General features: G+C 36.8%; 1 protein-coding gene across 9 annotated transcripts in view; it reads right to left on the bottom strand.

Moving 5' to 3' along the window:
* LOC130457893 (galactocerebrosidase-like) overlaps positions 1–14,967 on the bottom strand; it is a 147,301-nt gene that overhangs the window by 60,345 nt on the left and 71,989 nt on the right. For all 9 annotated transcript variants that reach the window (XM_056820607.1, XM_056820615.1, XM_056820598.1 and 6 more), the window contains 4 exons: positions 12,387–12,542; positions 11,549–11,673; positions 7,143–7,270; positions 1,020–1,109 (listed from right to left, as the gene is read on the bottom strand). In XM_056820607.1, the coding sequence (XP_056676585.1) occupies positions 1,020–1,109; positions 7,143–7,270; positions 11,549–11,673; positions 12,387–12,542 (499 nt within the window). The remainder of the gene's footprint in view (positions 1–1,019; positions 1,110–7,142; positions 7,271–11,548; positions 11,674–12,386; positions 12,543–14,967) is intronic.

Here is a 14,967-nt window from a genome sequence, read left to right as displayed (position 1 = left end):
AATATTTAGTACCTTGTTAGAATATCCATGTGAAAAAAAGCTCATTTCCAAAGTGTTACATATGCTTCATTTATGCTTACATAGAAAGTCCAAGTCTGAGTGACACTGTTTTTAGTCTTTAATGCAACACTGTGTAGAAACTGCAATAGTCTTGTGTCTTACTTTGTACAAAATTCTCATGATCTTTCATGAAAAGGTTCATCTTAAGCAACTAATGATTATTACAAAAAAACTTCAAAGCACATAGTCTTTCAATTCTTCTGGAATTATGAAACAGTCTCTATGCCAAGGTTCTCTATAAGATGATTAATATTAATCAACAAGAAATAATGAATGACATCTGACATAGTTGTCCAGTCATTACATGTAGACATGCTGCCAATCTGAAAAAACTAAAAACTACTAATGCAGTTAAAATAGAATGCATCATTAATCAAGACAAGGAGGACAAACTCATGGGCCACCATGCAGAGCCACTACTCTGGGAACATTGCCTGGGGAAAGACAGCAGTAACAGAAATTTCACCAAATTAAACAATTTGGATATGTGTGTGTATACATATATGAAAGGTGTGTGTGTGCATGTGTATATATATATATATATATTTATATATGTAAGGTATATATATATATATATGGGAGTGTGTATGTGCATATATACATATATGTAAGGTGTATATATAGGGGAGTGTGTACATACATATATTTAAGGTGTGTATATACATATATGTGAGGTATGAATGTGTATATATGTAAGATGTGTGTATGTATGTGTACATACATATATACACCTTACAGAGAAGAAGCAAGGAGGAACAACAGACTGGTTACAAGACACTTGGGAAATAGGTTATAGCCAGAGCCTGGGAGAATACTTGGGAGACCCCTAGATATAATAAGAGAAACTAAGGAGACCAAAAGGGTACTTAGTCCTATCTACGGTGTTCAAAAATGGGTTGCTTGATGGTTTATTATTCAGGCAATTGGGGGTTTCATGAAACAAGGCTTTCAATACTTACAAAGGTTCCCTGAAGAGAGAAAATGATTATTTGATCAGTCACCTGGAAAAAACTCGCATGATCCTTTTTGCATTGTGAAATCGGATAACTCTGAAAAAAAAACAAACAACAAACAATCCTAATTAAAATCTAAATAGACAAGACATTCCTTGTTAAAAAAAATAGTACTAACATTTGTATGGCACATAAGATTTACATTGTGTATACATTATTCCACTTGATCTTACCACCATTGGACAAGTTAGGAAGCATAAATATTATTTTCATTTTATAGAAAACATAAAATAGAAATAGAAAGAAAAGAAATAGAAATGGAAATTTAAAAAAGAAAGAATAAAAACACTAAAATCAAATGCTCTCTAATATAATTAACAAGCTGGTTATGACATATATATATATATATATATATATATAATATATAAAGTTGGTCCAAAGAAGAAAGGAAAAGATCCCTTTCTCTGTTCTTAGAAGAGGTAGAGAGCTGAATGTGAAATAGGACATATGCTGTCACACTCAGATAACTAGATGGTTATTTTTTTTAACTAATTTGTCTATAAACATTTGTTTAGCACCTGCTATATGCCAGGTACTGTGATAAGGAATAGGGATACAATAGCAAAAGATAGCCCCTGCCCTCGAGGAGCTTACAATCCAATGGGGGAGATGACATGCAAATAAATATATACAAAGCAAGCTAAACACAGGATAAACAGGAAATAACTAACAGAGAATAGAATAGTATATATTGAGGAGGAAGGTGTCAGAAGACTGAAGCAGTAGGAGGGGGCTAGGTAATTAAGGGTTTTGACCACCAAATAGAACATTGCCTGGAGGCAATAGGGAGCCACAGGAGTTTACTAAGTAGGGGAATGACATGATCAGACATGAGTTAGGAAAATTACTCTACTGGCTGAATGGAGGAGGGATTGGAGTGGCAGCAGACCCATGAGGAGGCTATCACAGTCATCCAGGGTCTGTACCAGAGGGACAGTGGCAGTGGCAGAGGAGACAGAGGATGTGTCAGAGAGATATTGCAGAGGTGAAATCCACAGGCCTTGACAACAGCTTGGATGGAGAGGAGGAATAATGGGGAATCCAAGATAACTCCTAGGCTCTGGACAATGAAGTTGCCCACAACAGTAGTAAGGAAGGCAGGAGATGAGCAGTATTTAAGGGGAAAGAAGATGAATTCTGTTTTCAACATATCGGGTTTAAGGTTTCTACTATAAATCCAGTTTGAGATGTCTGAAAGGTAGTTAGAGATACAAGACTGGAAGTCAGCAGAGAGGTCACAGCAGGTAGTTCTGAGAATCATCAGCCTAGAGACAGTAATTAAATCCAAGGGAACTGAGGAAATCAGCAAGGGGAGCAGTATAGAGGGAGAAAAGAAGAGGGTTCAATGCAGAATCCAGAGGAATACCTATGAGAGGCTGCAACTGGGAGAAGGATATAGCCAAGGAACAGAGAAGGAGCAGTCTGAGAAGTAGATGGAGAACCAGGGGAGTGTGGCACCCCAGAAACCAAGAGAGAAGAAAGTATCTGGGAGAAGATGTTCATCAGTGTGAGAGGCTGCAGAAAGGCCCTGTTTTACTACTTCTCTTCCTTCTGAAGGCTGCAGATTAGAGAGAAAATTGCTTTGCAGGAGAAGGAAGTCCCCCTCCCCACTGACTTTATTCTTCCTCTTCCCTAAATGGAGAGGCACTGGAGCAGGTGATGGAAGGCCTGAGGCAAAGATGAAGGCTGCTCCTCTTTGAACAGGAGTCCTCAACATCCTGGCTGGGAGATCAATCTGGCCTTGGGAGGCACAAGATGCCTGGTGTTGGTATAGCTGTTCCTCACCATCTGCCTCCTGCCCTCAGGGACATGTAGCACAAGATAGAAGGCTCTGGGTCAGAAGGTTTCTACTTGCTTTTCCTTCTTTTTCTCTTATCCTTTTCATGAGACATTAGTCAAGAAGGAGTGAATATCATTTTAAGATTGAGTAGGAAACAGGAGGATCCTACAGAAAATGGTTAATCAAATTTTTCTAAAATTTTAATATTGCACAGGAATAATTTATTATATTCATGTGTGACAATTTGTTCATATATTTCCAAACTGATGAGAACATGTTTTTGTTATAAAAAATAATGTTCTTATGAAACTTTTTATGTGGAAGTTTTGTTCTTGGTGTCTATATCTTGGGGCGGAGTCAAGATGGCGGCTTAGAAGCAGCAAAAGTTCAGTCCTCTGAGAACCCTTCCTTACCGATCACAAACTGAATGCTCCTAGGGGATTCAAATTCAAACTTAACAACAGGACAGAGGTGGGGAACCCTCCTTTTAGACTCAAATCAAAAGGTATACCCCCCAAAAGCCAGAATCCGAGAACACTCGGGTCGAAGGGGAAGGCAGAGGGAAGGTCCCAGGACCCCTCCCCCCAACCCAGAGGGCTGAGCCCCCAGCGGCAGCTGGAACCTCTGGGCAGGCAAAGGTGCTGGTTTGGAGGGTCTACCTTGTGAGCAGCGGGGCTCGGAGTGTCCAGCATGTGCGGGGAGGAAGGGAGGAAGCCAGGGAGAGACCAGGGCCGTGGCCAGTTCCCTCCATCTGGCTCCAGTCTCACTGTTGCCTCGGGGCACATCCAGACCAATCCAGTTGAACCTAATCCCATCAGGACTCCTCAGAGCTCAGGGAGACCAGGACCCCTCTGCCCCCTAGAGTGCAGGGCCTCCGGCAAGGACAGGAACCTCGGGGCAGGCAAAGGCACTGGGGAACCTTGCGGACAGTGGAGAAACAGCTAGAGAGAACTGGAGAGAACTTAGGCGGCCCAGCCGTCCAGGAGTCTTCGGCCTCAGAGCACATATAGCCCAACACAGTTGAATTTAATCCGATCAAAAGCCTCTAGAGGACAGGGAAGCTAACATTCCTCCCCTTGAGACTGTACCAAGAGATCTGACAAAGCTCCAAGAAGAGAGACTGACAGCCCCAAAACCAAAAAAAATGAGAGGAGCAAGAGCACAGACAAATACAGGGAGCAAAGAAGGGGTAAACTCGAGCAAACAACAGAAAAAGAAGAAAGAAATTACAATAGAGACCTTCTGCACAGGTAATGAGCAAAGAGTGAACAAAACAGAGGGGGAAGGACCAGCAAAGAAAAAATTAGAAATCCCAGCGAATTAGACACAGGCTTTGGAAGAACTTAAAATGCAATTCAAAACACAATTAAGAGAGACTGAAGGCAATTGGGAAAAGAACTTAAAAACTAAGATAAGTCATCTGGAAACAGAGGCACTTGAACTAAAACAAGAAAATAGTGTCTTGAAAGCCAAAATCAACCAGATGGAAAATGAGGCAAAGGAGGTGAAAGATGAGGCAAAGCATATGAAAGATGAGGTGAAGAAGATGAAAGATGAGGAAAAGGAGATGAAAGATGAGGTAAAGAGGATGAAAGATGACTTCCAAAGAAAATCAGACCAAAAGGAAAAGGACGACCAAAAAGCTAAGGATGAAATCCAGTCTTTAAGAACCAGAATACAACAACTAGAATCAAGTGACCTCACAAGGCAGCAGGACACTATAAAACAAACCCAAAAGAATGGTGTCTATATCTTCCTGAATGTAAGATAACAGCAGTAGACTCTCTAGTCAAAGGATATTAATGATTTATTAATTTTCTTGCACAATTAATAAGTGTTTTCCATAAAGCTACACTAACAGTTTGGATTGCATTGGAAAAACTGACCTATTCTGCAATCCTTCCAACAAATGCTTAGTCCTAAAGAAAACCTTTCTCAATTCTAGCATTTTCTTAGTATAACTAGGAGGTCAAGGACCATAAAATTTCAGAAGAATTAAAATGACACTCTGGAAGGTAACTGAGAGGATGGTGGCTAAAAACAGGCTACAGCACATTATCAATGATGACTTGTGCTGTTCAACATTTTACCAACAAGTCAGATAATACCATAGAAAGCCCTTGCAGATGATAAAAAGGAGGGATGGAAAGCCAGGAAACAGGATAGCTGAAACAGTATCCAAAAAGACTGCCTGGAAGAAAAATTAGCCAAACATAATATGATGAACTTGTTCTAAATTTGGGTTCCAAAATATCAACTTCCTAATTATAGAATAGGGAAGATGTAGCCAGGTAAAAGTTTATCTGGAAAATGTCAGGGGCAAAGGGAAGGGGACAAATTGATTAATACACAACTGATATTCAATAAACCTCTTAGTATATGAGCTCAGAATGATCAATCATGTGAAGTGACAGCTATACTGACTGGCAATAGGAGAACAGTGTCCAGAACAAGGAAAGTAAGAATTGTTCTGTTCTTTGTCCTTGTTAGTCCATACTTGGGATATTATATATTCATTTCACAATGCCTTATTCAAGTAAGGACACCAAGAAACCAGAGGGTCCAAAGAAAGGCAAAGAGGAAGGTAAAGGTACTAAAAGCCATGTCATGTGGGACTTAAGTGAAATAAAAACACCTTAGAATTTTTGGCCTAGAGAAACATAATGGCTGCCTTCAAGTACTTAAAGGATTGTTAAATAGATTGTCAGAGCAGTTTCAGCTTTCATTGCTATGAAGCCACCATCTTGGCTCAACCCCTAGCACTATTAAATAGTTATGGTCACATACTCTGGTGGGAGGGAGAGGAAGAGGTGTCAAGAGGAAATGGCAGAAGTTGAGAAGTGTCAGAGGAGCAAATTTAAGCTTGGGATAGAGCAGGGGGGATTTCCTAAATTAAAATGGAATGGGCTTCCTCTACCAATAGAGAGTTTCTGTGCAATGGAAGCTTTCAAACAAGGGCATGACATTCTATCTCATGAGCCCATAACATAGATAGCAAATATCAAGGAAGTAGAGAAGATTGTCACCCACGTAGGGTGAGAATAGTCACAAAACACTTCACATAACAGGCAAAATTTAAGCTGATAATTAAAAGGAGAGGCAAAATGTAAGTTAGTGGAGAGGAAGAACAGACAGATGTTAAGGAAATGGACCCAACTATGGGGCAGGAAAGAATATGTTCAGAACACAGCATTGATATCAACTTAGCTGAAGGAAAAGCCTGAAAAAAGGAAAGCAAATTGTAAACCTCAAAATTTCTTAGACTTATAAATGTTGGAAATTTCACCATTGGGAAATTTCATACTTGAAAAATTTCCTATTGATAGTGGGTCTTGACTATTGGAATGTGAACCCCATTGGCATGGGAGGTTCCTTCTCCTCCCTTCTTAAGATTACTTTAGGACAGAAACCTTTTGCTGAACAATGGAAAGGACTTTGACCTATGCTTAAGCATAGAACAGGAATTTATTTGAGTCATGATTGATTTTAGAATTGATACAATGGAGATACTTGGAATCAATCTCCACCCTACTCAGTCCTAACAGGATTTAGAAAGGGCTGTAGCAAAGGATCAAAGATTTAATTATTTGAAAATATGACCTACAACAGACATGTGCAAAGCCAGACCTCTGGGCGGTCCTGGGTTAAGCTAGAGCCTCCATTGGCACAGGGAAATTGATGGACAGGTGATTGGTAGATGTGAGGACTGAGGGGAGGGAACTTGGATGGTTTTCTTAAGGATAGGGGGGTCTGAAGACTGGAGGTGGTTGAGGAGTTTGTCTGAGTGGTTGCGGTGTGCTCTGAGAAGCTTGCACTGAAGGAAGCTGAAGGTGGGGGCCCCCGGAGACTGTTTCTCCATTTTTGGTCACGTGAGTAATAGGGACTGATCTCCTTTCATTGCCCCAGCTATCTAAGGGCTTGGGCCTTTTGGCCCAGCCTAAACAGTAGGGGTATTTAAGCCCTATTCCCTTCTCTCCCCTTTCTCTCTCCCTCTATCTCTCTATCTCTAATTCCTTTTCTTCCTCCTGTTTGTAATTAAAACTCCATAAAAGGTTGACGGCTGACTTGAGTTTTCATTAAGGAATTACATAGCTGAATTCCTTGGCGACCTTAAATTAATATATATCAGTCTTTTAAAAGTGATTTCCTTGTCACAAAATAAAGAAAACTATTTTAGAACTGGTTCAAATGCTCTAGGAAATAAAGTTATAAAAACAAAATACTTTATTCAGTAATTACTAATCCTCTTTCTTGCAATCAGTTAATTAAATGAGCTTTAGAAATCTTACCATGGTTTCAATGATAATAGTGAGGTTACCTAAGCCATCTGTAAGAGCTACATAGCTTCCACCATATTTTAAAAGGCCAACTGTTTTCAGGTATTGCCACCCTGGTTGAGCAAACTGAGTGGTATGAGCTGTGGAAAGGCAGAAAGAACAAGAACTCAAGGTTTGTTTAAAAAAACATAAAGAGCATAATCATTCTACATTACTAGATTTTTTGCTCTAACATAGTTTTCTACATATGCAGAAATCACCTATCAAATCCACTTCTCCTTTGGGGCAGCTATGTTGTCCAGTGGATAGAGCACTAAGCCAAGAGTCAGGAGGACCTGGGTTCAAATTTGACCTCAGACACTTTCTACCTGTGTGTCCCTGAGCAAGTTCCTTAACCCCAATTATCTAGCCTTTGCTGACCTTCAGTCTTAGAAATGACACTAGGATAGAAGGTAAGGGTTTAAAAAAATATCTTCTTTCAATTTAGTAACCAAAAATGAATAGCAATTTATCTCCATTAAATTTTGCCATCTCTGAATCCTTAATAACTTATCAACTGATTACAATTGCCCCTCCCAAATCACTTCATCAAGCCAGCCCCAGATATATGCACTTCAGGGCCTGGATCTCTGGGAGAGAGGCCAACAGTCTATATTTGAAACCAAAGGATCCAAGTTCAGTTTTGTATCCCTAATACCCAACAAAATTACAGAGATGGTGCTTAATAAAAACTTTAATTATTCTCTTTTTCATTATAAGAAAAGTTAAACTCAAGTTGGGAAAAGATTTGGACAAGGATCACACTGCTATTAAATATATCTGATTTAAATCCAGGAAGGGCCATCTAAACCAATCCCCTCATTTTAAAGATAAGGAAACTAAGAACAATAAAGGTTAAATGATTTGCCCAACATTACACAAATGATCCATAGCAAAGACCCATTCTTTTTTTTTTTTTTTTAAAGAACCAGAGATGTTTACTCAAAGTATAAGGATTTTTTGGTTATCTAATGATAGACAAAGGAAGAGTTGGTATGGCGGAGAGAGTAAGTTTCTTCAAGTTATTATGGGTCCTAGTGACAGTTTCTCCAATTCAATGCTAAGTCCAAGGTAAATAGAGTCAATCTTACACATCTTCATCCTTCACATAGTAAGGCAACTTGAACATATTAAGATAATTATAAATATTATTAGGTAATTTTCATTATCAACACCATATTCTAGTCTAAAAATCCTTCTTATTCTTCACAGTTGAAACATTATCATGTTCTCTCTCCATACCTTTTTTCTTCTAAGGCTCAACTAAAGATCTGCCTCCAATATGAAGCCTTCTTTATCCCCTCCCAGTTGATAGTAATGACTTGTTGTATTTATTTATTTATTTATTTTGCAAAGACCCATTCTGAACCTGTCTTCTGCCTTGTTTTAACTGCACTCAGCTGGAAGGTTTATATCTTCAATCTAGAGGTTGGACAATAAGGGTAAATATATTTAGTATGGAGTGAGAAGGAGAGGGGTCTACAGAAACGGGTAACAATAGTTGGAACACCTTCCCATGAATATGATGTGAAATTTGCATATCCATAAGAGAAGAGATGGTTAGAAATTATTTTTGATGTGGAAGCATTGAAAAGACCTATCTTTAAGGGGAAGAATAACCAACCAAGGGCCCAGAAGGCAGCCAAAACCACTGAGTGGAGTGGTGGTACAGATGAGACAAAAGATGAAATCCATGAGCGCTCTCTCCCTCTTGAAAAGTATTAATGATTTTTGTGCAAATGAATCTCTAAGTATGTTATTGTCTAGTTGTTTATGGCATGTCCGATTCTTCATGACTCCATTTGAAGTTTTCTGGGAATTTGCCATTTCCGTGTCCAGCTCATTTAAGAGAGAGGAAATGAAGGCCAACAGGGTTAAGTGACTTACCCAAGGTCAGTCACACAGCTAGTAAGTGGCTGTCTGAGGCTGAATTTGAACTGAGGAAAATGAGTCTTCCTCATTTCAGGCTTGGTGCTCTATCCACTGTATCACATATAGGCCCCATATGCGTCCAGATTATATATCCACACCTAATTACTCTGAAATCTCCATCCCAAAGTCACATAAACATCATAAATTCATTATGTTTACAATGGCATTCATTATCTCTTCCCCTAAGTCCATTCCTTCTTCAAATTTTCCTTTTTAGTGAATTAGATTCATAAATACATTCTTTTTATGGACTTCTTCAGAGATTATCTGGGTATTAATTCAAAATGACGACCAAATTTATAACCTTGGAATAATACAGAACTCTTCCCTTTCAGGCACATGATATCTCTCCTCATCCAATCAGGATGTCTAGCTCCAACAAGACACTCCCATTTACAGACATTTCAATTTACTCTTTCAACCATTCTATGAATCAAGCAACCAATCAATCTGGACCTACTTTCTGTTCCCTGAACTCAGTTCTGTCACCTACCTCCAAATCTTTGTATACTGTTCCCTCTGCCTGGAACACATTTCTTCTCACTTCTGTCCCTAATACTTCTTACTTCCTTCAAGGACCAGTTCAAGTGCCATCTTTTAAAATTTTTTTTCCTGAACCCGTTGATTGTTAACATTCTGTCCTGCAATTATCTGTGTCTTTCTGTGCATGAATTGTATACAGACTATAAAATTCTTCAGTAAAAATGTTATTTTTTTCATTTCTTATTGGCTCATTGTTGGTTCTTAATGAAAATTTGTTTAATTTAATTTTAAGGGGTTTCCCCTCCAAGATCAAAGTAAAGTTACCACACTATGATTCATAACTATAACAATTTAATTTGGAAAATATGAAATGAAAAATGCAACTGGCATAGTATTTAACTAGTTTTTTTTAAAACCCTAGTTCCATTCATTTAAAAAGGGGACATTTAAAATATAATGTCCAGAAATAAACTGGACTTTAAATTAATCAGAGAATAAGATATAACTGACCCTACCAGATTATTCCTAGACCTTAATCTAATCTGTAGCTTAAAGTTCAACTCCTATTATTCTATAACTTAACAGAATTTTGTCATTCAACTAATAAGCTTCTCCATTTTCAACTTCAATATTGCTACTGCTGCAAATTTGATTTTTATTAAGTTTTTCCTCTGTTGTAAAAGATGAGCTACTTTGAATTAACACATGGATAAATCTCTGAAGTCAAAAAGAATATAATTATAAACCAAAAGAAAAATTTACTTTAATTTCTAACTACTCAATACTTTAAAAAAAAAAAGGATTCAAACAAAATTATGTTAATGGCAAACAAATTTGGTGCATATGACCTCACTCATTCTACAGGAGGCTCAATGGATTCTCTAATGAAAGAACAATTGTAATAAAACAAAAAAAGATAAGAAGGGATGAAGAGGTTGTGATCTACACCAGTATGGGAAGTAGGCCCTATATCAATGAGATTGATATTATGTGGGATGAGATTCAGTGTGTAATTCTCAGAGTAGTATTTGGCTTGAAACCCCAATTCTCAAGATCCCTTAGTATTACTATTCCTTAGAATAAAACTGCCCTGCCCCACCCCACCCCATAAAATTTTTTGTCTTCTTTAACTATTTCCAAAAAATCTTGAGAAGAGTTTATCTGTAGCCTGGGAAACATGCCAACTCTAGGAAAAGGGGCAAGATAAACTAAGGAGGAAAGAAAAGGGAGTTCCAATTGTATCTTTGCTGTCCCATTCTGAAAATCCCATGATAGTCATAGGTTTTTTGATCATGGGGTGTTTAGGGGTATAAAATGATGAAAATGATACACTGAAGATTAGAAATGTCACACACAAACACTTTCTCCCCCCTTTCCTCCCCACCCCCCCCCTCCCCCGGACTGGACAGAGGGAAGGAGGAGGATCTTGCATCAGAATCATTATAAAAATCTGTGATTCTACATAGAAGGAAAGAGGACATTTTCTCCACAAAGAAGTAATTTGTATGGCCAGACAAAATTAATTCATTCTCATCAGTTTCTCCTTCATGGTCCAACTAGCCCCAAATCTTCATGAGGGGAATAAGGGCATCTGAGTCACTTTTGGTAGCCAGAAAAAGCCCAAGTTAGTTCTGTTTATAGAGTAATAAGCAGAGTTTACAGGATTCACAGTGTGAAGCCCCAACCAAACTAGTTTAGAGCCAAAATGTCATAAGGGCAGAAATATAAGGACTTTCCTAGAACTGTTTAGGGAGGGGAAGGGAAGGATATTTCTTCAACTATCAGGATGGTCTTTTAAACAGAAAAAGAATATTATAAATTGATATTAATAATCAAATGATACAATAATCAAAATAATTCTCAATAGCATTGCATAAAAGCCTTACAATAAAAGCTATTTAAGTTTATTCTAACTACATTGTATGTCTTTAAAGGACGATTACTGGGAGAAATTTGATATATACCTGTAATCCAAATAGGATTCTCTACAACATAATGCCCACTCCAAGGCTCCTTAGCAGTCAACATCCCATCTCTCTCGGGAGGTATTCGTGGATAATGGCTAGCCACTAAGTTCCAAGCAATTGTGCTGAAAAAATTTGGTTTGGCAAATGAGAAAGACCAAAATTACTTCATGACACAATTTATTTTATTTTTTATTGATATTTTTTATTTAATTAATTAATTTAGAATATTTTTCCATGGTTATAATTCATGTTCTTTTCTTCCCCTCTTTCCTCCCCATAATCAATGCACAATTCCACTGGGTTTTACATGTATATGACACAATTTAAACTTTTAGAAGCTTAAACTTTCCCAACCCAAACAGTTTTGAAAACTTTCAGACAAACTTCTTTCTTTCTATCCAAAGGGGAAAAAAAAAGCCAACAATTGTGAATAAAATGTAGCCAAAAACAATCTTCTTCTCTTGATTTTGATACTTCTCATCAAAAAACAGTTAATTACATTTTGTTTTATATTTTCTTCTTTTGATCTTCCAATTTATATCAAATTATGGAACATTTATTACCAAGGATGTGCTGCTATTTAACAAACAGCTTCCCAGGGGAAAAAAATGTTTGCACAACATAAATTTGAGTTTAATCTAATTTTCTCCATCACTTTTTAAAGACTAAACAATAAACAAAACATAAATCAAACCCTGATTTGTAGCATTAGGAAGTTTCCAAGGCATAAATAATCACAATGAACATTTTAACAATCAATTCTCCAAGTCATTTGAGTTGGTTCCAGCACACCCTTAAATATTATTTAAGTAGACTGCTATAAAAAGGTACTCACGAAGTCATTTGGCCATTCACATAATTCTGATTCAAGATGCGAGCCCAGCAGCCTCCAACTTCTTCAACTTTAAAAAAGCTACTATCTTCAGTTGACCAGAGTTTTTTGTTAGTCTTCAAAGAATCATTTTCACTTTTTGTTCCAGGATAATGAGCCCTAAGACAAAAAAAAAAGAAAGAAAGAAAGAAAGAAAGAAAGAAAGAAAGAAAGAAAGAAAGAAAGAAAGAAAGAAAGAAAGAAAGAAAGAAAGAAAGAAAGAAAGAAAGAAAGAAAGAAAGAAAGAAAGAAAGAAAGAAAGAAAGAAAGAAAGAAAGAAAGAAAGAAAGAAAGAAAGAAAGAAAGAAAGAAAGAAAGAAAGAAAAAAGAGAAAATGATAGCTATTCATTTCTTAGATATTTCCATTTCTGAGATATTTCAAAACAATGGTGAAAATTTTGAGAAAGAATTGTAAATAAGCATACACACATATGTAGAATTACAATGAATTAACTAAAATAAGGTAAAATTTCAGCTATTCAGAACCCTTGGAAAAGGGGTTATTCTAGAGATTGGGAAAGCCAAATATCTCTTAAACCTGAGGTCTAATCCTTTAATAAAAGGTCAAACTTCATTCCCTAATTGACAAATGCTCAAGGGATATGAATAGGCAATAATCATATAAAAAATGTTCTAAATCCTTAATGATTAGAGAAAGGCAAATCAAAACAATTCCAAGATACCAACTCACACTCAGAAGATTTGCAAATATGACAGCAAAGGAAAATAATAAATATTGGAGGGGATGTGGAAAAATTGGGACAGTAATGCATTGCTGGTGGAGTTGTGAATTGATCCAACCATTCTGGAAGGCAATTTGGAACTTTGCCCAAAAAGTTTTAAAAGAACGCATGCCTTTTGATCCAGCAATATCACTACTAAGATTGTATCCCAAAAAGATTAAAAAAAATGGGAATGGATTTGTTTGTACAAAAATATTTATAGCTGCAATTTTTATGGTAGAAAAAATTGGAAACTGAGGTGGTGTCCCTAAATTGGGGAATGGCTGAATAAATTGTGGTATATGACGGTGATGGAATACTATTATGTTATAAGAAATGATGAAACTGTAGCTTTCTATAAGAACTGGAAGGACCTAAATGAACTGATGCAGAGTGAAATAAGTAGAACCAGGAGAACATTATATACAATAACTGAAACATTCTGGAACAATCAAATGTAATAGACTGTAAAAGTCTGTAAAAAGTACTTCAGACATACCTTAATTCTAAACAAGATAATTCATAATAATATAATTAATAGACATTAAAACCCACAGAATCACACAGCCTAAAAGCAATGTTGCATGGACATTCACTTGAGAGCTATTGTATCTATGAATCTAATTTCACACTATAATTCTGTTTCAATTAATGTTGTGCTTTTATGAAACCAATTTACTTCAACAATTGTTAATTAACTGTTACATGGGGCTAGGTTAGCACTGGTAATATAAGGATAAAAAAAAAGACACAGTCCCTAGAGTATAATCTAAACAAAAAGCAAACTAAGATTAAACGCTCTGAGGAATCTTGAGGTAGAGAAGAGAGAGAGGGGGATCAGCAAAGACCTCAGAAGGATAAAACATCTAAGCAGAGTCTAGGAGGAAAGGTTTCAAGAGCAGAGATAAAAAAAGGAGTCAGTTTCAAGAACATGGGACAGTTGAGTCAGGAGTCAGAAGGAAAAAATAATCAAATAGCTACAAATACAGATCTATCTTAAGGCTAGAAGAAGAGTTCTTAACTTGGGATTCAAAAGTTTGTGGTTTTTAGTATTTTAATAACTACTTCAATATAGTTATCTTTTACTTTAGGTATTTAAAACATTCTTTTTAGAAGGAGTCAGTTTGCTTCAGCAGAATGCCAATGGAGCCCTACCATCTAAATTATTAAGGATCCCAGATCAGAGGGGATGAGTGGGAGGAAAGGTACAACCACTGCTATAATGGATTGCTTAAGAGTCAAGTATTTGTGAGTCTGGGCAATCCTGGAAAGCAGGTACCATATCTTATTTAATTCTACATTTCTGCTCCTACCTAACACTAGATATCCCAAATAAGTAACTAGTAAGAGAATGTCCATTATTTCTTTGAAAGAGAAAAGTAATCTGGTTTCTCTTTCCCAGCACCTAGTACATCTTACTAGAGTTAGCTCTTGATGGATATTTCTTGTTATTTACCCAATGTTTCAAAGATGGACTAGCCTTTAGCTCACATTTCATCTAAAATAATTTAGAGATGAAATTATGATAGCACTTTCACTTCCATTTAAATAACTTCTAGCTAAACCATATTAATCATTAAAATGAATGGACCTTTTTTTTTTAAGTTTCAAACTATTTTATAAATATCTTCAGCAGGTAAAAGGGCACTATAGAAATTTCCATTTTAATTGTAGTGTATGCAAAGTTTAAAAAGATTTTTAAATGCTAATTTTAACTACCCAAACTCAGAAGCTTTCCAAGTCTATGGTCTAAAGTGACTACACCAGTAAAGTTTCATTTGCTGAGAAGGGTTCAAATGTAGCTAAATACTTGATGGCCTCTG

Source organism: Monodelphis domestica, chromosome 1 (assembly GCF_027887165.1).
Source record: "Monodelphis domestica isolate mMonDom1 chromosome 1, mMonDom1.pri, whole genome shotgun sequence".
Lineage (NCBI taxonomy): Eukaryota > Metazoa > Chordata > Mammalia > Didelphimorphia > Didelphidae > Monodelphis > Monodelphis domestica.
This window is presented reverse-complemented; position numbering and strand designations above follow the sequence as displayed.